This window comes from Ixodes scapularis, unplaced genomic scaffold, assembly GCF_016920785.2.
Source record: "Ixodes scapularis isolate PalLabHiFi unplaced genomic scaffold, ASM1692078v2 PGA_scaffold2__306_contigs__length_199485367, whole genome shotgun sequence".
NCBI classification, from domain to species: domain Eukaryota; kingdom Metazoa; phylum Arthropoda; class Arachnida; order Ixodida; family Ixodidae; genus Ixodes; species Ixodes scapularis.
In genome coordinates, this window is record NW_024609857.1 from 127,912,602 (window position 1) to 127,938,599 (window position 25,998).

General features: G+C 45.2%; 1 protein-coding gene across 1 annotated transcript in view; it reads right to left on the bottom strand.

The window, feature by feature from the left end:
* LOC8042861 (protein 5NUC-like) overlaps positions 1-25,998 on the bottom strand; it is a 97,448-nt gene that overhangs the window by 22,969 nt on the left and 48,481 nt on the right. The window contains exons 7-8 of the mRNA XM_040207091.1: positions 14,764-14,922; positions 6,648-6,851 (exon numbers count right to left, since the gene is read on the bottom strand). Coding sequence (XP_040063025.1) covers positions 6,648-6,851; positions 14,764-14,922 — 363 coding nt within the window. The remainder of the gene's footprint in view (positions 1-6,647; positions 6,852-14,763; positions 14,923-25,998) is intronic.

Here is a 25,998-nt window from a genome sequence, read left to right on the forward strand (position 1 = left end):
ACATTAATAAGCTGCTAAGACCGGCAACATTGATGGTGCTGAATGCACGTTACAGAAGAACTGTGAAAGCTCGCCGTCAGTACGCGCTCAGCAGTCGCGCTCACAGCTATGCCCACCAGTGAATACTCCCTATTAGCGGCGAGGTGTTTCGGTGACTCCCTCCTATAATTCCCTCTCGTGACGTCATTACGTTCCGTGCAAAAAGTTCGATGTTTTTTACAATGAGCATGGTGGAAGTTGGAAATCATAGCCCTCTGAAATCAACACTGCCAACACCGCCAAAAGTGAAGTTCTTACATTCCTCTTATATCCGTGGATGAGAAATCCTTTGCTGACGTCATAGCTAGTATTCGGCAAATCGTGGCAGGCTGACCACAGCGACGCTTTCGATCGCGCACGTCGCCTGACGTACTGACAAATACATGGGCGCGAGTGATCGTTTCTGAGCTTAGGTCGAGCAATTGGTCCCTGCAGACTGATATTGCTCCAGTTTCTGTATTATGTTCATATTTTAAAAGGTAACGAGTAATTAAAGTAATCCGTTACCAATATTTTGTAGCGGAATTACATTACGAATTACTACCGCAGAAAAGCAACGTGTCAATTACAAAGTTACTTCGAAACGTAACCAATTAGAAGCAATACGTTGCTTGTAACGGATTACTGCTCAAGTCTGGATAGAACGCTGAACAGACCAGTCGGAGACGCACTTTAAGCTCCATAGTTCTACGAAAACCTAAAATCAGGGCTCCGCTAAATACATATAGCGGAGTTTGTCGCGGATTGCAGTAAGCGCAGTGGTGGTGACTGAACCATCTACTAAAACTCTCTAAGAGAGAGTTTTAATAGAACGTGTTTTCAGGCCATACTTTTTTGTAGTGGGAGCAGGCGCTGCCACTTCGATGAATGCGCTGAAGCGCGGGCCTGTAGAGGTAGCGGGCCTTTGAAAATGATCGACTGCAACTGGCTATTAGGGAGCTTTCGTAGATCGTTTCCGCCGTCCCGCAACGTTCTCCGCAACCCGTTATGAGATCTGGCTTTCTTCAGTCAAGGCTAGCGGCGCGCAGGCGCTGTAGCTGTATCTTTGCTGCGGATAGAGTAGCAGAGGGATGAAAGCAGTTTACAAAAACTCCCTATTAAATCGCTCGCCCGCTAACAGTTACAAAAAAAAAAAAAAAAAAAGAACGTAATAGGTGAAAGCACATCATTGGCGCGTGGTTTCGAGCCCGGCTTGTAATTGGAACACATATACCAGGTTCTCATTGTGCTAAATAGAATTTGCATCTGTTTGCTTTCTCCAGTTTAACCTTCTCGCGTTTCCAGGGGGCGCTGTTAAAAAACGACTTGTGCATAGTTAATGGTAGTACAAAGCTGCGCGTCCGAAACTGCCACACGTTTAGCCAATACCACCTAGAAGACGACGTCTGCGCATGACGCGATCGTTACTAAGTTCCCGACCCGTACCCCAACGGGCAAACAGGCTGACCCTTGATGAAAGTAGCTGTAAATAAGAAAACGCGTCCGTTGTGGCCTCGCCACGTACTAACCTAGCGCACTTGAGACGCTATCAAGCGGCGACGCCACCAGGGACGCACTGCCGCTTTGCAGCGAATCTAGCCAAGCTTCAGCCTGCTTGCCGCTTGAGGCATGCCGGTATCTGCTAACGATGACGCTTGTGGGAGAATGGTACGCGCCTTGTCTTCTAGGCGGTCTTCGCCGAACTACGCCGGACGAGATCATGGGAAACAGATAAAAACAAGTAAAAATCGGAACGCCGTCATAAAACAAATAAAAGCTAAAACCGCGGCACATGAGTAAAAACACAAGTGCCTTGCGGCGGTTTCCATAGCACCTGCCGCGGACAATGACGCAGAGGCTTGGCATAGGTTCACATCGCAGCGTCCATGGCATTTACTATTGTAACCCGCCGCGTGACATCTGTTTTTGTTGCTCAGATGTTTAGGGCTTAGAACACGAAGAGATCAATCAGATGCTCTTTCACGCGCTCTGAAATAAAATTAAAAAAAGGAAAAGAAACTGACGCGCCGCCAAACCAGGTGGTTTGACGTCACCACCCATGCATGGGAGACGCGTACCCCATGCTTGGTGGCATAAATCCCGCGCTTTAAATGTACCTATTGCTAACTTACACAAGCCTCAAGAAGAATGCTGGGAGCGTAGATTTACGCGCCACGAGCCCTCGCCTTCCTCGTATGAAATATTCGAAGTAAATCACCATAATATGATGTTAAACGCACCTGCAAAATGCTCTTCTTTTTTTTTTTTTTTGCTTTTGCTTTTGATTTTTTAGAACAGCTACTGCTGCAGACGTCAGCACGCGCGACGCGTAGACCTTGATTCCCAACACTCTAACCGCTCATTCACACTGGAAGCGGATCCGCGTTCGCAAAGCGGTTGCGAACGCGGTTGTATAAAGATTCAGTACAAATTGCACGCGCACACGATGACATCAAATGCGCGTGCAATTGTACTGGATCTTTATACAACCGCGTTCGCAACCGCTTTGCGAACGCGGATGCGCTTCCAGTGTGAATGAGCGGTAAGGGCTCATTCACACTGGAAGCGGATCCGCGTTCGCAAAGCGGTTGCGAACGCGGTTGTATAAAGATTCAGTACAAATTGCACGCGCACACGATGACATCAAATGCGCGTGCAATTGCACTGGATCTTTATACAACCGCTTTCGCAACCGCTTCGCGAACGCGGATCCGCTTCCAGTGTGAATGGGGGGTAACTGATGACGATGACGATTCTAATCCCTGCAGGAGGGGAAAAAGGGGGACAAAGGACGAACACAAACCTCCAAACACATTTAGGTGAATGTTGATTCACCTAAAAAATTATTATTTTCATTCTTGTCCAGCTCGCTTGCACCTTCGAATTCATTGCGTTATCATCATAACCTTAAAATGCAAGCCGTTCACAATTGCTGGTGTTAGACTGGTGGCAGCTGATAAAACCCGCTTGCTTTATTGGCATCCAACTCTTGTTTAGCTCAGTTCGTACAGCGCTCTACTGGAAATGGAGAGGTCCCGGGTTCGATACCCGGACCAGGCGGATTTTTTCGATCGCGCACCAGTCACCTAGCTGTGTTTTGGGCTCTGTGCTTGTCCTTTGTCTCCATTCTTCCCCTTCTCCAGGGATTATATCGCTATTCTTGTCCAGTTCGCTTGCACCTTCGCATTAACTGCATTATCATTATTAGTGATGCTTGGGTAATTTAGCAATAGATATATTGTTTTACGATGTGAAATCTAGTCAATTTTGAAAGTAGAAAGGAGTTTTTTTTTCATTCTTCAACAACACAAGACAAATAAAAAAAAGTCAAGGATGAGTTTGTTAGCGAAGCCTCTCTGATGCCTATTCAGGTGAGTTTGAACAACCTAAAACGAGCCCTTCGGCATATGTAGTGCGAAGTCATATCCGGTTAGCTTGTACTACCCAAAGAGAGGGCGCCGCAGTTAGTTCAAACCTTCAGAGCAAGAGGCCTATGCGGGAAGAAACGGGGGGAACTGAGGAGATTTGAGCTCAAGGGGACGTCAGAGCGCGAGCTCTAGTTCGCATGATGAGTCGTTAGACAAAAAACTAGCTGCCTTTTCCTCATCTCCCTGTTCGAACGCGTTGAACGCCGAACGCCGGCGTGCAGCCTTCCGTGCTCATGTTCGCACGCGTTCGAACGTTGAGTAGAGACAAAGGCACATAGCTTTGCGTCTACCCCCTAATGATTCCATTCAGAGCTTTGCGCTTTTGCGTCACCGCCGCGCCCTCGGCTCCTCCTCTTCCTAATTTTCTACCCGCATAGGCCTTTAACCCTAAAGTTTTGAGCAGCGGCCCTTACGAGCAAACTTCCATCTTCCTGCTGTGCGTCACGGCGTCTGCTCACGTTGGTAGACATTTTGAAACAAAACAAAGAGAATAGTAAGGGAGAAATAAAATTACAGCGGGTCTATATGACGGTGAAGTTTCGAATTGCATTCTTGTGTCGCTGACTTCAATGTTCTTTTTAGCTCTTCCATACGCTCTGCTAGCCCGCCTTGACAGGCGCCGGCAAATGCGAACCAATGTGATGAATTCACGCTACGATGCCGTTGCGTGTCAGCATAAAATGAACGCAGATGCCGACGGAGGCTACAGTGCCTCTCCAGTGGTCGCGTTTTGCAGACGTTAAAGGGACAATGAAGTCGATTTTAATTACTTTTTTAAATTGTGTTTGCAGACTTCTTGGGCACCTACAACACTGCCCAATTTTTTATAGACATTTGTGATGCCCATTTCTGAGCCTACGAAAGAACTGAAGAAACCGAAACTGAACTCTCTCCACGCCTTATATCCGGGCCTCCGAAAACGGAGGTGACGTAGGGAGTGACGTTAAGCGTGAATAGTCGGTGTCGGTAGCATTTAGGTGATCGAGACTCTGCATTCCGCGGTGGGTTATAGCAGCGCGTTGGCGCGGTCGTTTCGTCGGACCTGTCAACATGAACGAGAATGCTGCTCTCGTGAGCGAGTTCGGGCACCCGCTCAGTTAACTAACACCAACAGAACGGGGGATGCTCCTTTTACGAGGACACCCCAGAATTGCCGTCGACCTCTCAGTCGTCTACCCAGTGTGATTTATCGCCGCCCAGCTCGCCTACGCCACCGCAACGTCGTTACGACGAATCACGTACCGTGATTCATCGCCGCTTCGGTGGGGACGGTGCGGACTCATCGCGAGGTGCAATGGAAGGAACAACCTCCTTCCTCAACCGGAGTCGCTTCGCACCTATGCCCAGACTCCAGTTAACCGGAAGGTGCTGTTCAAAGTCTTCTGACCGAAAATGCTGCAAACCAATTCTGACGCCGTCACCGAGACCTCTACGCAAGATAATCCTATTCAACCAGCGGCTTCGCAATGCTTCATCGCTTGTCGGTACATGACAAATAGCGTCGCCCGAACGATCACGGGTCTTCAGTCGACCGTTAGGGCAGCCTTCCACAGCGCACAAATTTGGCATGGCTACCGCTTTGCAGAATCCTTCGAGTGCCGTGTTGGCCGTATTCCCAAAGTAAACACGACACCGACATCTGAAACCAAAACCAAACGTCACCCGCGTGCTCACCGCTGTGTTCTTTTTTTTATTTATTTTGTTTGCCTATAGTTGCTCGTTGCTCGTTTCGTGTCCAGGGTAGCTAAGAGAAAAATAATTATGCGGATTTATTTACGGTTTAGTAATCATTCCCGGTCCGATTTATACTCTTCATAGTTATTGAAGTGGAAATTGGGGCAGTGTTCATAAAAATCGCGAACCAAAACGTGACCGAGGGCACGTCTCTAGTTTTGACCAATCACTGACGCGTCTCTTGTGACGTCGAGCTTCCTGGCCCCGCAACGTCACGCGAACTCCGCTTGTGCTGGCTTCTCCCGCAACTCCCGGGCCGTCTCCGCAATCGATCCCGGCAGGATTATTACCACGACTGCTTAATTGATTGGTGCGGCACACAAGCGCCCGCTTCGGCTGGAATTTGGGCAATGTTGCCTGGGCCGCCGTGCCTGACACTCAGTTAAATCGAAAAAAAAAATCCGAAATTGTCTTCATTGTCTTTTTAAAGCGCTCCTGGCCGAGGGAAACATGCCTATAGTGAAGAGGCGTTGCTTCGGGTGTGTTGCGGCTATTGCTGAGTTCACGTTGAAAGAAGGAAAGAATCGATGAGAGAAACTTTATTTCATGGTGTTCTAGGGCCAGATTTGTCATGCAGTGATAAATATAGAAGTTGCATTTAATTTTCTCGCTTAATGTACTCTTCTTCCTTGTTGAATCCTCAACGCTTGTGTTTATGCCTAACGAATTCCCGAAGTGATGTCTCACGTGAAAAACACTATGTTGAAAATTTAGTAACAAGGGTATTACAATATATACAAACAAATAGCGTGACTCTGAATGACGAACTTGTTAAGAAGACTACACAGCTCCAATTTGAGACTAGAAATTTTAGTTTAGCCTCTGAAATACTTAGTTGGAAAGCATGGTTGTTATTGGGGGTGACCATAATCCCTACGTATACTCCTAAACATAGAAGCGTGATGTAAATGGGGGCAGCGTACTGCCACTCTCCTGACATCAAACAGCCGGAACACAAGTGAATGGTATCTTGCGTAGAAACTACCAATGCCAAGATTCAAAGAGAACTAAGAGTAACATGTACACGAAGATATTTCGAGACCCACTTGTGTTCTATCTTAGACATCTTTGATAAATAATCTGTGATCCACTGGACATTCGGTGTAAACTTAGTATTGAATGCTATGCCTTTCTTGGCTGTAGCTCTGCCAGCATATTGTTGTACGATTACACATTACAAATGCTACAAACTCGTCTTTATTAATACATAGCAATTTTTTGTGTAGCTTTTATTTCGACAGCCTTTTTCAGCCAATAGCTATAAACTGAATGCTCACATACTTTATCATATAAACGGTATGTTATGAATCACGAGTCATGTAAGTATTGTGTAACATAACGTAAATATGTCTCGTGTTAATATTAGCTTTGAGAAGGACTACGATTTGTATCAAACTACATGAAGAGATTACTTCAAACTTAAAAAAAAATTGTTAATATTTACTATTCCTTTTTAAAAAAGCTCACCTTCAGTTTTCATGGAGTCTAGCACCTCTTTTTCAAATATGAATCCATCTCCTCCTCTTGCCATGAAGCTCGTAGTTACTATCTTATAGGTAACCGTCGGTTCTACTAATTCATACTTAGGTACGCTGCAATTAGCGCACAATATCTTGAGTTTCTCAGTCCTGTTGTGCTGATGACGTAAGAAGTTATAAACCACCCTCATTCCTAGAAAAAGAAGAGTAGTCGGAATAAGTTGAAACAAATAGCTGCACATAACATTGCAATTATTTAAATACCTTAATATGTACAGAAAATAGATATTGATAAAGTTTTACTCAAACCAGCTTTTATTTCCTCTCTTTTCATAACTCCCAACATAACCCAAGCATGCTGATATGCTTTGATAGGCCCCTTGCTTTTTTTTTTGTTTATAAAACAAAGAGTTATTTCAAATCCATTATATGTTCCGAGTAGTTTGTTTACAAGGTGTAAATGACGTTTTTTTCCAAGTGTTGAGTTTCTCTCGCAGAAGTTTGGCCTGGGGAGTAGGCGCTTGTTTTGAGTTTATAATAGCCATGTAATAAGATGTCCCATTTCTCGCTAGAGCAATGTGTCCATTACTAACTTGCCAACGACAAGATTTGTTTTTGTACTAGCTACAGAGGGGCTCTAGTGGAATACGGACGCAAATTCAGAAGAGAACTTTCAAAGAAATCGGGTATTCAGTTTGGGCCTGCGACTCAAAAGTCTTCGAATATGTCAGTCTGTTTTATTCATTGCCATAATTGAAGACAGTTAAAAAAATGGTTCAAGTGTTATTGTTATCCGCTGAAACAAAGATATAAAAAAGCGAAACTAAGCTCGTACTTTTATTGCATGTAACCATCCCTTGCTCTTTTTTTAAACTCGTATTGCATTATAAATTTAAGGAGGCCAAACTGAAAACTCAAAGCGTTTATCTGTAGGGTCGAGTTGCTTCCACTAAAGGTAATTAAACCGGTTGCCAAGATGCTTTCAAACAGTTTTAAGGCGGTGCTTCCCAGGTGACACTAAAGGCTTCAATAAAATTTGGTTCAATTATATCGTATTGTCCTCGAGGATACCCAACATATCTGTGTAGGAAGCAGGCACGTAGCCAGGATTTTGTTACGGGGGCGGGGAAGGGGGGGGGGGGGGGAGGAGGGGGGGGGGGGAGTCCGCTTATGGCAAAATGTTGTATGAGGGGAAGGGAAGAGAGGAGGTCCCACAAAATGAAAGGTTTCGGGGGGGGGGGGGGGGGCGGGCCCCATGGGCCACCCCCCTGGCTACGTGCCTGGTACGAAGGATAATATAGCTGCAATATTGAAAAACAATTTATGGTAGAGCAAATACTAAATAAACTGTAAAAGGACCGACATTTTTGGTAACTCATAATAATACGCAAATAAAATGTAATTAGTTTCATTTCGTCAGCAGGAACAGAACACCAGTCGCGCAAAATGATTATTCGTGCTCTCCTCCTTCCTCTCCTCTCCTTCTTGGCAAATTGCTAGCGGCAACTGAGTATTGTTATGAGAACTTATGGGTCCATTTGCCAACGCTATTTCCGCGGGGCGTAGAAGCAAACCATATCCCTTACAGCACCTGACACGCCCCCTTGTCACGTGACATAACGTCACTTCCGCCAACACAGTTTGGTATGTCACGTAACATGACGTCACTTCCGCTTTAAAACGAAACCACTTTTTTCATTGGTTTGCAAAGACATGACGTCACGCACGCCCGCTGCGGTAAGTGAAACATGGAGCCCGCCCCCTGAAACACGATGCCTACGCTTTCGATCAGTCGCGGCTGAAGACGGAAACGCTTGGAATGCGAAGCGTACGCGGTTGACGCGGTCGCGGCTGAGACGCTGTGAACGCAGTGCCGCGAGGGGTTGAACACTTGATGACGCAGCTATGTAACGCCCGCAGTGTGCGACGTCTCACATCGTGCTTCAGGAGTACGTAAAAGGCGCTAGTTCTCTTTTCGTTAGCGTTCCCAACTCGTCACTTGATAAGAGCGAAACAGGTTACTACCAACGCCGGTGGTTTCCGAAGTCGAGCCTTTTCTCGATGTCGCCGCTGGTGTAGACTACATTCTTGCTGAGCAGGTTCGTCGATGACGCGGTGAATGTGAACCATGTTATGCAAAAACACTTGCACTTTTTGATACAAAAATATGCTCTGTCGTCACAAACGCTTACGCTGTCATCGCATCACCGTTACTCACGGCAACGCAGGTCGTCGTGCTTGCCTTTCAGCGGTGCCGTGGAGCGACCCAAAATAAATGTGGCTATGTCTACAACTGGTCCACGCTCGCTCGAAAGTGGTGAAGGGATTAGCTTAGCACCGTCAGAAACACTCGTGCCATTAAAGATCCTTTCATGGTGGAGCTACGCAGATGACGATACGCATGCCCAGTGGAACTAGGAAGATAAGAAACAAGAATGCATACTTCGAACTCGGGAAGGTTTTCTTTCATCACAATAAATATATCATTGCAATGCCGTGCTGGTTTCAAATTTCAAATGTTATTTACTCAGTCCCTTTGAAACGACTGAGGCCTTTATATGAGGCACGCACATGCAAAAATGAACAATGAGAATATGTGAGAACGCTATGGCAACGAGCTGTAAAGCAAAATGGCAAGTTTACACTGAAAAACAACAGTTTTCATAAACATTAAAAGAAGATGACGAATGGAAATAATAGCTTTTCACAAGAACTTGGATAAAGCAAACGGGCGTGTCGCCTCAAACGTTTAAGGCACATGAAAGTTGTAAATTTGAAAGGTACTACAGCTTATCCATGAAAAGTGGGTTCACACACTTGCAATTGCTTACGACCAGAGTAGCTGACCAGTCACACAGTTACAAGAGACTTAAAACCGGTTTCAAGCGATTCCTATTGTAAGCAGTTGCAGGCGCGTGAAAGCCTTAACCTGTGACGCTTCCGCTGTAAACACCAACTGTAATCAATGAATCAATCTCTTTTGTTCTTACTTAGCTTGCACCATGTCGGATGTTGTAACAAAATTTCACATCACAGTTGTTTGCAAGAGCCCGAAACTATCACGTCTGCAAAATAAGCAGAGATTTAAAAACTCGTGTCGGATTTGAGGTCGCACCCAACTATCCCGGACACGGAGCAGACGTTCGATTGTATTTGTTCGAACGTGCAGCTGTGTTTTTCTTTTCAATAATATAATATATGGCAATGAGCATAAACAACAAAGGAGGCACACAGCAGTAATATCAGAAAAATAAAAACACGTTAGAGAGCAGCTGGACTTTAATTCTACTTGCTGGCTGATGAGAGTGTGGACGACGACATGAAAGTGCAGTCTTCTGCCGCGCATGTGAACCCTCCGAGTACGCCCTCTTTCAATCACTTTTTATGCGCTTCTGAAGTATCTTTAGAGAATCTAAGAAAAAGGAACTTGGGCCTAAGGACATTGGTAACTGGCAACCGGTTCATCCTCAGCAAGTGCTGCCAGCAAGTCTGTGCCCGACTACATTGCTGAGCTGCGTCGTGTTGCTCAGAACCGCGAGTAGACGTCATGTTCATATACGTTTTGCGACGTGTTGGTTTGTGGGGTATGCGAGGAAGCCATTCAGCGACACCTTCCGGACACGAGAGATTTCACTTTTGGCACGGCTCAAGAATTTGATATTGCTGCGAAGCATGCCGCAAACCGCACACGAGGAACCCCATACTTCTGGGCTCAAGAGACGGCAGAGGTTCGCCACATTGACAAACACGACCCACACAGGGCATGAAACAGTTCATTATTGTCAAGTCAAAACCCTGGCGCAGTGAAGACATCTCCGAATACAACTACAAAATGTTGCGCTCGACGCAAGTGGCTATAATTTTGAACATGCCATTTCTGTGACGGAAAGGAACACATTATACATGCATGCCATCAGAAGTTGGCGAAATCCAAGCACCACGCACCGGAAGCAGTATCCATTCATCGTCTGGAATAACACAGGACAAAGGCAGAGCCTTAACTTCAATTAACTGGGGCACAAATCGTCAAAGTTCAACTAAATTAAATACCCATCTGCATAGAAGTTGACAGCTAGGGCTGCTTGGTCCACAATTATTCTATAGAGAGGATGTCACATGGAACGCCAACATAGACTTAAACGTAAATCGCTTCCCAGACGTGTTCCTAGGGGGTTTTGGGAAGTGTCAATTTTTCCATACGGTTCAGGGAAAAAAGCGTGAGCCACCATTGCTGATCATGAGAAGGCGTGGAGCAAGCTTTCTTGAAAGGAACCAGTTCCAAGTGTTCAATAAGCTACGTGATGCGTGAGCGATAGACCTTTCCGAAAATATGTGGTGCCCGCAGCGTCTACTTTATGCCTTGCGACGTTCAGATGTACGGCAAGAAGAATTATCCAAGAATTGAAAGCGAAGTTGACGTTGGTTTTACCGTTCGTGATTTCAGAACGCGGAGAAGGCAAAAGGAAAGCAAAACAGAGGGTGTGATGACCTTTTTCTTTACCGCTCACTTAAATTTTTTGCACGTTCTGAACTCCTAATGATAACAAAGAGTGAATAGCGCTACTGCCACGATATGCGAAGCGTTCAAGCCGGCACAAGCGTAGATGAGAAGAGCCCCACAATTCTCCTTGTTGCAACGTCTCTTAGGACGCTTCAGAAACGTCTATTTTGCGTTCAGAAAAAGAGAAAGAAAGGAGTGGGGGGGGGGGGGGGGGGCGCTCTTTGAAGACGACAAATGAAAACTCTCCTTGCCTAGGCTTGAGGAAGGACGGTCTTTCTCTCTGCCACCGTCTAACACAACACCAAGCACTGCTACTATTCAAGGTGTCCTTCAGCTAGCCGAGTCACTCCCATGGACTTGAGGACTATGAAAAGACTTTCCAAGAGTCTTCGAGTACCAACTAGGCTGACCGACGTACACTTTCGCACTTAATCAAAACTTCAAACTCAAGCACCACAACCCTCGATTTGTTCCTTTGGAACTTGAGCCAAAGGTACGACACCATCACGCAACTCGTGCAACAAGGGATTGTGCCCCAGTGAGGAACCTCTGCATGGGCTTCGCCAGTTGTGCTTGTGGGGAGGTCAAACGGCGTGATAGGGCTATGTGGAGGTTATAAACGCGTCATTATTCCAGTCTTAAAACGGAAATCGTAGCCACTACCAACAGCACAGCAAATGTTGACTCAACTAGTAGCATAGTCCTTTATTACGCTTTTGGTCACGAAACGTCTCCGTAACGCTGTAGAAGGGCTTGTTATGCGACCACGCACAGCGCAGGGTTGTCAAGGAGCCAGAAAGCTGTCAATCTAGCCAGCACCGCTGGTAACTGGGCATTCAGGAAGTGCTATTGTAATTTCGAACTCACTCTGAATGAGCCCCCTTTAGATCATGGTGACGCGTCACCGCACTGACAGCATTTCTGATAAGTCTAAGTGTCTTTGGCTCTGTAGGCTGAGTCAACTGGTAAAATTTTGAAACCTTCATTGGAGGTACCAATTTGTAAACAGTGTAAATGTTATATGTGGTGGCAACACTTACAAGAACATATTGCAGGGTCCAAGTGACGGCGCTTTCTCTGCCCCTCTCGCCCTCTCGTATCAAGTATTGTCCGGGGCAGGGAATGGCGATCATAAATCAGACTCTCTCAATGAGCGTCGCAGCATCCTCTTCGCTGCACCGTTCTTTCAATCGAAATTTATTAAAGAAACGCATTTAACCCCAGTATGCCTTCAATTGGCGTCGACGAAGTTTCTGCACCCCTCAGGATGGACGACTCTGCTCATCACGAATGGGTTCTAAAGTAGTTCCCTGGTGGAAACTGCAGTTAGTGATTGGAACGCCTCTAATTTAACTTCGAGGCTAAGAACACCACAAGCTCCGCAAATAAGCTAGCCGTCCTCCTGACTTTCTTTGGTGAATTCACTTATGACACCGTACGAGTCATGCTCGCACCCAAAAAGCTTTCAGATGTTGTGTTTGAGGAGATCATCAAGCGCCTCAATGAACACTACGACCCCAAGCTGGTGGAACTACTCAGTCGGTTCAAATTTCATCAATAGAACGAACCAAACACCGAGAGACGCCATCTCGGAGTATGTGGCCACACTGAGAACAATCGCTGCCGATTGCAACTTCGGTACAGTGACGGCCACACCGACCGCACCCATTCCGGCATAGGCCACTGCAGCCATCCCCGTGTCAAATGCCAGTTCACCACAAAGGACTCGACAGGCCCCACAAGCCCCAGCGAGAGCATTCGCCGCTGTACTATCGCTCGCAGTGATGCTCAGAACCGAATCATTAATGACATCAAGGATTTCCACCTTCAATATTTGCTAGTGGAACGGAACATTAACTTCGACTGTGGTACACTCTTGCATTGGCAAGAGAATCTACCGCCAGCCAGAAGCTCCAAATGCAGAAACAAGGTAAAGTGCCCAGCTCCGCTGCAACCACAAGTAAACGGGCGAAATATTCAATAAACTGTTTCCGTTGCACAGTTATGCGTTCATTTGATGAATGCAATCTTGCTAAAGCCACGTGCGAATTTTTCCAAAAGGGACACCTCGAAAAAGCGTACTTCAAGCAGAGGTACTAAGCTAATCCCTTTGCCACTCCCCGAATTAGCGGTTCGAGCGTCGACCAGTTGTAGACATATCCACATTTATTTTGGGTCGCTCTGCGGCACCCCAGAAAGGCAAGCACAAAGACCTGCGTCGCCGCGAGTAACGATGATGCGATGACAGCGTACAGGTGAAATAAAAATGCTGGCAATACTTCAAATTCAGCTTGTTGGCCAGCGCAAGCGTTCGTGAAGACAGATCATAGTGTCGTATAAAAAAGGCCAAGCGTACATGCATGACATGGTTCATATTCACCGCGCCGGCGACGAACCTGCTCAGCAAGAATGAAGCCTACTCCAGCGAAGATGTCGAGAGAAGGCTCGGCTTCGGAAGCCAGCGGTAGGTGTTGTTGGTATACCCGCTTCCCTCTTATCAAGCAACGAGTTGGGAACGCTAAGGAGAAAAGTACTTGCGCCTTTTGTGCGCTCCTGAAGCACGATGTAAGCCGTCGCTTATCGCGGACGTCACATAGTTGCGTCATCAAGCGTGCAGCCTCTCGCGGCACCGCGTTCACAGCGACTCAGCCGCGACTGCGTCGACCGCGTACGCTTCGCGTTCTAAGCTTTTCAGACTTCAGCAGCGACTGCGTCGACCGCGTAGGCTTCGTGTTTCAGGCGGCGGGATCTATGTTTGACTTACCACAGCGGGCATGAGTGACGTAATGTCACGTGACATTTTGCAAACCTATAAAATAACTGGTTTCGTCTTAAAGCGGAAGTGACGTCATATCACTTGACGTACCGAACTGCGTTTGCGGAAGGGACGTCATGTCAAGTGACAAGGGGGCATGGCCAGATGTTGTACGGGATATTGTTTACTCATACGCTTCCCGGGGGTGGCGGGGGGGGGGGGGGGTACACAAATTTTTATTTTAAATGGTTGCCAGATATATATGTTTAATATATCTTTAAAAGAAGTCTACTGCTTACAACCGATAACCCGACCGCACTGCTTTCGTCAATTGAACTCCTTGTTACAGAAAGAAGTAATGTTTCAATCACGTGCATATGCGAATGCCATAAAAACAATAACAGCTCTTCTATATCTTGTTAATTTGGAATGCCTGCTACTTCCCTCATATTTTATCCGGTTTATTTTAGTCTATCTAATAATTTATCTTCGTAGATTTGCATTAAAGTTGTTGACTCTAATAGGTTCAGTGTGCCTTCATCCCGTAAAACACGCGGATAACCGGCAATCAACTGAAAGGAAATATGGAAACGACAAAGTCGGAAACTTTCGTGCTCAAATATCTGTCATACATTGCTACGCTATATACGCGGCTTTTATTTTGTCCGGTTACCGAGCTAAAAATAGCACTTTAAAACTTTCAGTGTGGCTATATATGTTTAGGAGTTTTATATACCGTTATTTATGTATCGATCACTCGTCGCATATCATATCTCCGATAAAGTGCACACACAAATTTTAGTACTAGGTTTTGTTAGCTTAATAAGTGAAATAAAATCAGAGCCATACCTGACACTTGAAGAAACGATCCTTCAGGATCTCCGTACCAAGTGAACTTCGAAATACCATCATCGAACATTTTCTGTAATTGATTTCCATTCATTGTCAGCACTACAAGCGAGCTTTCGAAGGGCATTGCCTCCATGACGTGTTTTCGCAGTACAGTACCTGGAAAGCAAGAATAATTTTAGCTATTACAGTTTCCTCGAACAGACAGCATGACAAACACAATGCAATGCTAGAATATAAAATATGCCACCCAAATGCAATCAAATGTCATTAAGAACTACGCGAGAAATATAGATCCGTTTTATTCTGGAAAATCATTATGGGTAGAAAGAGCAGCACGAGTATGGCGTTATTAGATTTTGCATGACTAGTAAAGTGATGATCGGTACCGGTCTATCAATGAGGTGAGGCCGATGACATCGCGGCGTAGTTGTGCTGTAAATTAAACCGAATTCAGCAAATGCCTATCGCGAGAGGTAAATGCACAAAAACGTTCTGGCTATTTCCCTGGCGAGATCCTTTGCCTTGTTTTGTTCCTAATTAACTGGTGTCTGTAGTGGTTGTGACTGTGGGCTTTTCGTTCTTTAGCCTTGATACCTTTTTTTAAAATTTAGACATAACATTCCTGGCCCGCCACTATAACTTCACCAAGTGTTTTTCAAGGAAAGTTTAAAATCGTATGCTCTTGTTTTAATTTTTTTGTAGACTAAATCACGTTTCTGACCCCGTGCCCCCTTGTGCTAGGTTTCGCAGTCACGCTGTACAATACGCAGGTATTAAAACTCAAAGAGCATATTGTTTTATGGGGGCCATATTAAGTAATTCAAAGTTTACTCGTGGAATGTTTGTCACCTATTTTTCCTTACATCACTCCTCATTGTCCATTGGCAGAGTAGCACGAAGAATTGTTGTTTCTGCAATCGCACAGGGGTCTGAGCACTTTTGTTGTATTTTGGGAAAAGTCCCTCTGCCTGCAGCTATACTCAAACAATGTTGATTTTGTCCCCGTCCCCCCACGTATATCTTTCATGGTTCTTCATTAACGGTGACAATTTGAAAATCAAATAAAGAACATATATAATAATTCCAAACAAGGACAGGAGAACAATTCAGACAGGACAAGGCATATAATAAAAATTTGCCCATTTCTCGGTAACCGTACCAAAAAAAAAAAAACAGAAAAAAAAAAGAAAGTCGCTTACAACTTCTTGCAACACCGAATTAGAGCGCAGCTCTTGAGGAGGAGGAGGGAAGGATACTGAGGAGAACGTATACCCTTCCTTCCTCCTCCTCCCCTCCTCATCCTGTCTGCTACTTCTCCCTCCGAGCGGTGTCGGCGTCGCCGTCACCGTCGACGCCGACACCGCTCGGACCTGCGAGGTCACGTGACGCTCGGGACCTCACGGGGGTTACGTGACGTCACCGGGGTCACCTGACCTCACGGGGGTCGCGTGACCTCACCGAAGTAACGTGACGTCACCGGGATCACGTGACATCACGTGACGTGACGGGGTCACGTGGCCTCACGGGGGTCACGTGACGTCACCGGGGTCACGTGACTCCATGAGGTCACTTGACATCATCGTGAGGCAGGGGCGTAAAGGTGGGTGAGGAGGAGTGGCAAATCCCGCGCGCCGACATCCTGGGTCCCGACTGAAAGACCGCAAAAGAGAGTGACAGAACACGAGAGAAAGAAACCAGTGTTACCAGCTGAAGGACGAGAGTCGCAATGGTAATCGCGAAGACTGAAAACTCTCAGCAATATAAGCAATGATAATTTAACGTTGTAAACTAAACTCTGAGCTATTCTAACGCTTATAAAAAGCATCATACTCATTACGCTGCATTAACTTCCCTACTGTCGAAATCTCGGAAATCTGGTGGTTGCGCGGTTTCGTATTCCCGGGGCGCGGCCACCCCCGAAGCCGATTATCTGGTTTAGATTAGTGTTGTCGGGAGGCCGTACATCTGCGCGCTATGCAAAAAGAAAGCTTCGAAAGGATCGCGAATATCTTTCCACCGGTAAGTTCGTGGATTGTTGAAGTTCATGAAACTGCTAAGATGATATAATTATATTTGTGAAATCGAAGGCAGTTGGTAACCATGTGTGGGACCCCGAGGGTCTGCCTGCATGCCGCCGCTTGCGGCACCCAGAATGCATGGAAAAATGGCGGACCTTTTCTTCTACAGTTAGTATGTATGATCTCTATGACGTGAGGGCGTCATTGCCATCGTCAGTGATGACGTCATCCGCGTCGTCATCGTCATCATCACGATGACGTCATCGGTGACGTTACCAGTGACGTCACGCGTCCCATAATGCACCGCGCGGTTACGCCGACGCCGCTCAAGCCGGAAACGGGCGCCTAACAGCTGCGTTCTAAAAAATATAGATTATCATGAGCAAGATAGCGTCGCTTCCCATTGTTTTTTTTTGTTGTTTTGTTTATTTGGGAACTGATTGCTTACGCATATTACAATGCTTTTGCTGAACGTTTGATGGTCGGGCCTGCCATGCCTTCTATGTGTGACCGACTATGGGGTTTTTCCTCGCTTACCTACTGGCGGCCGAGTCTCATCTTTATTTATCTAGAGGCCTTTGTATTCCAGATTTCTGTGTTGAGAGCGACGAAACACAGCAGTCATGTCGGCTTGGGGAAAATATAGAATCACACTTTATCGTCTTTCATGTCTGGTAGTGGCACGCGGCTCAATGCCACGAAAGCAGCACGTGGTGATGACACCATCTACATCTCCCCCTTCCGATAAAGTATAGTAGTTAATTCTAAATAAAAGGTTAATTTATACAATCTCTGTAATACTCAGGTGTCGGGAGAAGTACGAGCTTTTCTGGTCTTGGAAAACGCGCGGGACTTTGTCGCCGTCTTGAGCTTCTCCTGAGCTCGGGAGCTAGCTCGGGCGGCTCGGGTGAAGGCCCTGGGACCGACGGCGGTACAGCTGCTGGAAGGTGCTCCCGCGTTCGGCGCAATGTATGCCAGTCGTTCGCACGAACAAGGTAGGAACGTGGGGTTCCCGCTCGCCCTGCTACAACGGCTGGAGCCCACGTGCGTGAGCGCGTGTGAACGCGTGTCGTACACAGACACCGGTGTGGCGGTTTCCAAGTCGGGCAGTGGATTAGTAGCACTGTTGTTGTATTAGCGCAGGAGGTCTCTAATCACCAGCCGTCGGTCTTGTGCCTCTCTGGGGGGAATGGTGCTGGGCATTAAGTGGCTTGATGGAACTGGGAACAGCGTCCATGTCTGCCTTCCCATGAGTCTCGGGACTGGAGACTTTAGACGGTCGTCCCTCGGGCTGTTCCTGTGTTCCAGCAAAGTTCAGGAAAGCTCTGGAGATTTGAAAGAGAACTTGTTCTGTAGTTTTTTGTATTCTTGTACAGCGCGCTCGGCCATTTCGTTTAACCTTGGAGAAGACGGACTTGAAGTAACATGCACGATTCCGTGTTTACTCACAAAATCTCGGAATTGATGGTTGCAGTAAAATGGTCCATTGTCGCTGCATAATTTCACTGGAGGCCCGTTGGTGGCGAAGACTTCCAGGCAGGCTGTGATAACTGCAGTCGCAGTTGTCTGTCGAAGCACCTTGACTTCAAGAAATGATGAATAGAAATCAACCACAGCTAAAAAATATTGACCGGTGGGATAAAACAAGTCAGTAGCTACTACTTGCCATGCAGACTGGGTATGTCGTGGTTAAGAATATGGACTTTCGCATTTCTCGGCTTGAACGTTTGGCAGACGCTACAGTCTCCGCCAACTCTGCAATGTCGCTATTGATGCCTCGCCAGTACATCACGCCTGTGGCCCTTGCTTTCATCTCAGTGCCCCCATGTGCGGCCTGCAAGTGACTCAATATGTCGTGTCTTTTTCCCGCTGGGATGATAAACTTGTTAATTCTAAAAACCAGTCCGTCCTGCACATATAGTTCGTCTCGGTAGTCCCAGTAGCAGCGAACTTCTTGGGGAACAGAGCTTTTTTCTTCTGGCTAAGAGTCGCTTGCGAACTGCCGGAGTTGTGCCATCGCCGGATCCTTGCCAGTTTCCCGGGCAATGTTCGCCAGCCGCTGATCAGATACAGGTATATAGTCGAGAAAATTCACGTTAAAATGTTCAGATTTTCCCTGAAGTTGCGTTTTGCCTAAAAATCGCGACAAGGCATCGGCAAGAAAAAGTTCTTTTCCTGGTTTGTACGTGACGTTTATCGGTTATTTCAGTAGGTTATACCGCATTCGTTGCACAAAATGGTTTTCTGAAAATAGACTCAAGAGGTCTGTGATCTGACGGGATGATTACTTCTGACTACCTAAAGATATAATCTTGAAATTTAGTGCATCCATGCACGATAGCAAGCATCTCTTTCTCGATCTGCACGTATCGCTGTTGGGTCTTGGTGAGCGAGCGTGACAAATACGCTACTGGCTGTCCGTCTTGAAGAATCACCGCCCCTACACCTGCCTGACTGGCGTCTACTGAGAGAGTCTCCGGCTTGTTTTTGTTGAAATAGGCTAGCACTGGAAACTTCGTGAGCGGTTCTCGCAGTCATTCAAAAGACAACTGTTGCCGTTCTGTTTAAACAAAGACGTCATTCTTTATTAGCAACTCTTGCAGAGGAGCGGTAGCTGTCGACATGTTTGGTATAAAGCGTGCCACAAAATTAACCATTCCAAGAAAGAGTTGCAGCTGCTTACTGTCTTTTGGCTCCGGTATTCGCATGATGTCCTGAAGTCGCCCGGGATCTAAGCTGAGCCCTTCGTTGGTGATGACGTGGCTCAGGTACCGGACTTGCTCCTGCAGGAACTGTCAGTCCTTTTTGTTAAGTTTCAGGTTGTGGTCCTGGCAGCGTTTAAGTACTTTTCTAAAGTTCTCGTCATGCTCCTCCTTGGTTTGGTCCCATACAAGAATGTCATCCATTACTACGGAGATGCCTGGAAGCCCATCCAGCACTTTGTGCATCGCCCACTGGAAGACTTCTGGCGCTGTTGATATGCCAAAAGGCATACGAAGGAACCGGTATCTGCCGTAGGGTCTACTCATTGTGAAAATCCTGGAGCTCTCGTCGTCCAACTTGATTTGCCAAAGACCAGACGCCGCATCGAGAGTTGGAAAGTACCTTGCTACACTGAGGCTGGGGGCAACGTCCTCCAACGTCGGCATCGGGGCGGGCTTTCTGAGGAGGGCTTGATTGAGGTCTGACAGGTCTAAACATATGCTGACCTTTCCTTTTTTGGCAACAACGACCCTGTAAATGGACCACTCAGTGGGTTCTGTTATCTTGACGATGACCCCGTCAGCTTCCATCCTTCGTCATTCGGCTTTGACCAGGTCTTGAAGGGCGACTGGAACTATTCTTGCTGGTTTCATGACCCCGTGCGAATCCGCTTCAGTTTCATGTGGTATACCGCACATTTAAGCTGGCCTAATTCATGGAAGATATTTTCATAAGGCCGAGCTGCTTCGTACCGTTGGTCACTGTTTTCAACTGCTGCTACGTGGATCATCAGTCTGAGGCGTTCGGCTGTCCCGCCACTCAATGTAACCGGGACGTCTTGTTCCGTTACGAAGAACTGAGCTTCGCAAGATTTCTCGTCCTTCTGCAGCCTTAGAAAAAATCTCAGAAGCTTGATTCTTGTGCCCAAAGGACGTTTTCAAAACCACAACGCATGATTGTGCTCGTTTGGTCGTGACCTTTCCAAGCTGATATCCCTTGAGATGACACAGCAGTTGGCCCCCGTGTTGAGCTTGCGCATCACAGGAGTTCCCTCGATCTCGACGGTGTCCAGCCAGCGGTATTCTCTTGAGATGGCGTCGACAGTCAGGGTCTCCAACCAGTAGTCTTCATCTTTGTTAGCTTCCAGCTAACGAAGATCTTTTTTCGTGTGGGTTCTACCTCTTTTTGGGTCTTGATTTGTCATAATTAAAAAAAGAAGTAAAAATATTTTTTATTAACTTTTGTTTATCAGTTTTTGTTCCGAACGGCAATCTGAAAGTCAGTTGCTGCGCGAAAATGGGAGAGTGACGCTAAAAAGCACAATTCCTCTGAAGATTCGGGAGCATGTCACCGTGTTTCACCTGATCTATCAAATGCTTGACTTAATGCTCCGCTGTAGCTTCTCAGGGAAAGGTATGAGTGGACAAATACTAGTTCTACTCAAGCATTTCATACGCAGTTCAGGAACCGGATCGGACTGGAGTTTCTTGACAGCCTAGATTGTTGTACAATTTAAGTTTTGCGAAAATGGCAGACGAGACGGAGTTTTATAAAAAGAAATAAAAAACAAGGTAAGTCGAAATGCAACGTTGATTTCGCTCATTGCTAGCTCAGGTTGGGGATAAGGAGAGTGCGAAAAAGGAATAATAAAACAAAAGGTGCCTGAGGACGACAATAGGTAAGGGACGCCGTGTAACGTTGGGCCGCCGGTAAGTAGAACTGCCTTTACACGCATAGAAACTAAAGAAGAGGAGGGTACGAGAGCGCGCGGGTGCGTCAGAGCACCGTACTCTGCTTGGAACGATTTGTGGATAGACGCAAAGATTAGCGGGTAAATGCCTTTCTCTCTACTCACTGCTCGAACGCGAAAGCCGAACGCCGGGCGCTGTTGTTCGGCGTTCGAACGGCGTTCGAACAGTGAGCAAAGACAAAGGCAACTAGCTTTTGCGTGTGCCCCTACTAATAGGAGTTTGGCACTCTGACGTCCCCGCGAGGTCTCACCTCCTCTTTCCTTTCAATTTGAATTCGTATATATGCTCACGTAAGGCCTCTGGTTGGGGCCGCTGGCGTCTGCGGCTGCTGGCCGACACAAGAGAAAAGGCACACAGTAAAGTGCGAATGCAGACGTAAGCAGTCAGCACAGCACATTCCGAGTGAAGAGGTTGAGCGAGTCAAGGAATTTAACCAGTCTAATGATAAAATACTGGGCCTCTTCATTCCTTGAATGTTTTTAATCGTTAGATTCGTTGACTCGTTAGACCTCTTCACTCTCCCTGGATATCTTGACTCTTTAGACCTTTTGACCCACTTTGAATATCTTGACTCATGTCCAATAAGTTAAGAGGCTTATTACCACCTAAAATTGTCTTTCCATTCAAAGACGCAGCTTCTATTTATTTCCAAACATATACCTTGGAGCAGGGATGGGCAGTATTCCAAATACAAGTATTTAAAATACGTGTTTCAAACGCTTTGTGTATTTTGCATTTGTATTTAATTACAAATTGGGTAATGTATTTGACGTGTGTATTTAAATACTAAAACGTGGGTATTTCAAATACAATTTTAATTAAATACAATCCTGTGGGCGAAAATACATCCCTCAAATTCATTGTCACTGTCCAGAGCAGGAAGAAAACTACGTTCTGCAGCGATTGCAGTGTCTCCCAATCAAGCAAAGCGTTTAGTGACTTTTTGATTACGGTGCTAGTCCAAGACAAGAATTGTGACGAAATTGACGTTCACAGACAGTTTGGCTAAATAAGTGCCTGCGACAACTTGTGATGCTTTCCAGCCCGATTTCCATCCATATTTTTGCCGGGAACATTCTAAATGCGCGGGTCGTCCAGATTTTCGTAACTCGTGCGAGTTGCAACAATAAAAAATTCTCTATTTAGTGGTGCGCGTTTTGGTCGTCTCAGTTCTTTGTTGGTCTATACCAAAATGTAATCGACAAAAAAAAGCTGCTTGAAGTTCTGTACTTTTTTCACCTATTACGTCCAAGCTGATTCCATTTTTTGTTATTCTATTTCTGTTACGTTACTAGAGCCTCACACACTAACTCCCGAGGGTGCGATGCAAAATTAAAATGAGATCCGCAGAAACCTGTTGCACGTGTCCTGAAGTCGCTGACGCAAATTTTGAGGAATGTATTTGGAAAAGTATTTGGAGGAGACGAAATACATTTGGTTGTATTTGTATCTTGTACTTAAATGCTTTTTTGGAAATGTAATTAGATTTGTAATTAAATACGTTTTTGACGAAGTATTTTGTATTTGTATTTCGATACATATTTGCATGTATTTTGCCCATCCCTGCCTTGGAGCATCAGCGCAATTCGTAAGATCCAACGAGCTGTTGCAACACGTTAAACACCAATGCCTCTCAAAACTTGCTCATGAGATGACAAACTGCAGTCATCAAAACAAAATATATTTTAAGAGAAATTTACCCTAATCTATGCAGTAATAAAACCAACGAGTGTTAGTTCGAAACATACGCGTCTCACAATAAACGCATTTTTTAGGTCATAAAAAAAAAAAAAACAACGAAACTTGAGCAGAAATTAATTTGACCCATCGCCCTTGTCTAATAGTGTATTTGCTTCTGTAATTACTTTTAAACAGCCGTTGAATCTCTTAATTTTACTCGCTGGTTCTCTTAACTCAATAAATTTCTTGATTCGTTTCGTTGAACCCCTTGGCCACAAGTGAATCTCTTGACCTATATTTGATCTATTAGCTCGATGGATCTCCGACGCGGTTGTCACGTCACTGCCGGATTACTAGACACGTTGGATGTTTTAACTTGATGAATCCCTTGACCAGAAGCGAACACAGCAGGTAGTTAGAAGGAGTCTTGTGCAACGCTGGATTGCTAATTACAATATAAAAATATGCTAGACTTAATGAACTTTAGGCAAGAAGCTTACAGTTTGCAACTTAGAATGGGCACCGTCGCGGCGTTCTAACCTTTCGAGAAATACACATGCAGAGACAAGAAGATCTGAGACATGTGACCACTCTACTCTTTCGAAAGTATGCTGCTTTAATCGTGTTCCCAGATTTTCTTGCGTATGTTTTTTTTTTTTTTTTTTGCTATTGTTTAAATCTCTAACTGAATGCGCCAGGTTTCCGCAGGGCGAGAATGGTAGAAATTTCAGTATCAAAATTAGAGACACATTTTTGCAAGCATCGGGTCGTTTCAGAGAAGGGATAGTTTTGAAAAAGCACTAGTTCCATCATTCTGATATATGTTTTTTTTTCTTCTCGGAAACAATACCTTTCCCAAGACAACTACACAATGAGTGTACTATTGAATCCACCTGCATTTTTAATACCGCTCCGCCAGCCTAGTGTGAAATTAAGTTGAAATGACAGACACTTTGGGAAAATAGTTGCTCATTGTTTAATAATAATAAAAGCTTGATAATGCGGAGGCTTGGGCTAGTTGGTAATTCATGGTTGAAAATAGTACACCAGCTCGTCTGCGCCCTTACATTTTGTTGGTAATTCATACTTGGATGGAACAGCGCGGGATACAGTTACACGCACAGGCCGACAAGAAAAAAACAGACTTGCAGCGGTGACTAACAACTCTGTGATATATTTCTCCTTTCTCAAATCGTCACCTTCTTCTACTTCGACGTTTAAAGAGAACGTTTAAATTTTTTTGAACACCGATAGAACCCTAGGTTGTATACAAAAGTATCACATCCGTTTTGTTCCGTGCTCTGAGGGGGTGGTTTATGAAATTTCTTTCTTATGCGGTAAAAAATATGGGAAAACTGGGAGGTGTCTAAATGACCGGTTACGAGATCATAACTATAACATAAACAGAGTAATTTCAGGTAACCTAGGCATTCATTGACGGGACTGCAAGTGTTCAGCAGACTTCAGTAACTGCGTTGTTCTTGCCAGAAGTGGTAACCAGCTGACACGAGAAATCATCGAAGCTGAGAAAAAAATGGCCAGGTTAGACACGCAATACATTAGTGCCCCATTCTTAGCTTTACCAAAGAAAGAATTGGATATACAGATAACATCAAAATACCAATATTGATAGGTAATTGCGGATTATTTTTAACTTTTTAAATTTTTTAAAATTTTTTATTTTTTATTTTTTTTTTTAATTTTTTTATTTTTAGTTTTTTTTTTTTAATTTTAAATTTAATTTTATTTTAGTTTTCATTTATTTGTTTATTATATATTTAATAATATGTATTGGCTATTTCGTTTCTGGTGTTAAGAAATTTAAAATGTTCTCTTTAAGCGGCGGAGGAGAAGAAGATGACGATTTGAGGAAGAAGAAATATATCACTGAGTCGTTAGTCAGCGCTGCGACTCTGTTTCTTTCTTGTTTGCATGTGAGTGTGACTGAATACCCGCGCTGTTCTATCCATGCAAAAAAAAAATAAACAGATTTATTGACTCACGAGAGCTGCGTAACCACAGAAAGGCTCTTACCATGGAAGCCCGCGGTGCCGCGAATATAACGTCGCTGATGCAACGAGAGAATAAGGAAGATGATGATAAAGATAGATATAACATACAAAAGTTCAGTTCGAATATATGAAGAAACATTCACAAAATGGACAAATGCGCCCTCTTAAGAGGCACGTAAAAATATAAAGAAAATATTGAGGCTTCAATTTACACTGTAAAACTGGCTGACAGCAAAGCTGTGGTATCACCTGCAACGACTGTCGGCTGAACTATAGACCATTTTCATGGCAAACGCTACCAGTGCAAGACCTGTTAAACTGTTTCGAGTATTCTTGTGGTCGAACTGGCCTCCTTAAGATGTATTATTGTACAACCGAAGGCTCTCGTTAAGTCTCCAGCTTTGTTGTCCGTGTAGCATTTATGTTCTGTAGCAGTGGTGACATAGCACACTCAGCAGGCTTGCAAAAACGGTGTCACAGGAAGTCGCTTGAGACACAAGCGGCAGATTATGTTTGTACACAGCAAAAGGGTCTATACCAAATTATTGACGAAAGAAAAGTAAACGCACAGTCCCAAAATGTTTTAGGGACTGGTTTGGGACAAAACTTTCTAGGACAGATTATCAGGATGGAATCAAATTACTAAGAGCACATGTTTTATATTCCGTCCGTTACCTGATCGGGGGTAATCCAGCACGAACCTTGCTTGGACACATTGTAGGTGGCGCTAGGCGGCGCCAGTGACGTGCGAACTAACAGTGTACATAATATATGAAAGACATCGTACGCTGCCGTTGCCGCGGTAGCTTATGCAACCGCAATCTTTACCGAGAAATGCATGCGGGGAGCGCTACGTGCTTATAATCTCTCACGTAGTTTTGACACTTGTTTTGTAGTGTTCTTACTGAAATGAGTGTCCAAACCACATGATAAGATATAAGCTAGGCGCGCTCGAACGCTGATCCGCGCGATGGTTTTCAATCGACTATTTTGTCGACTACTGTTGTGTCGACTAACACGAAAAAACCCGACCAACAAGTCATATACAGCTTCGCTGTAAATCAAACT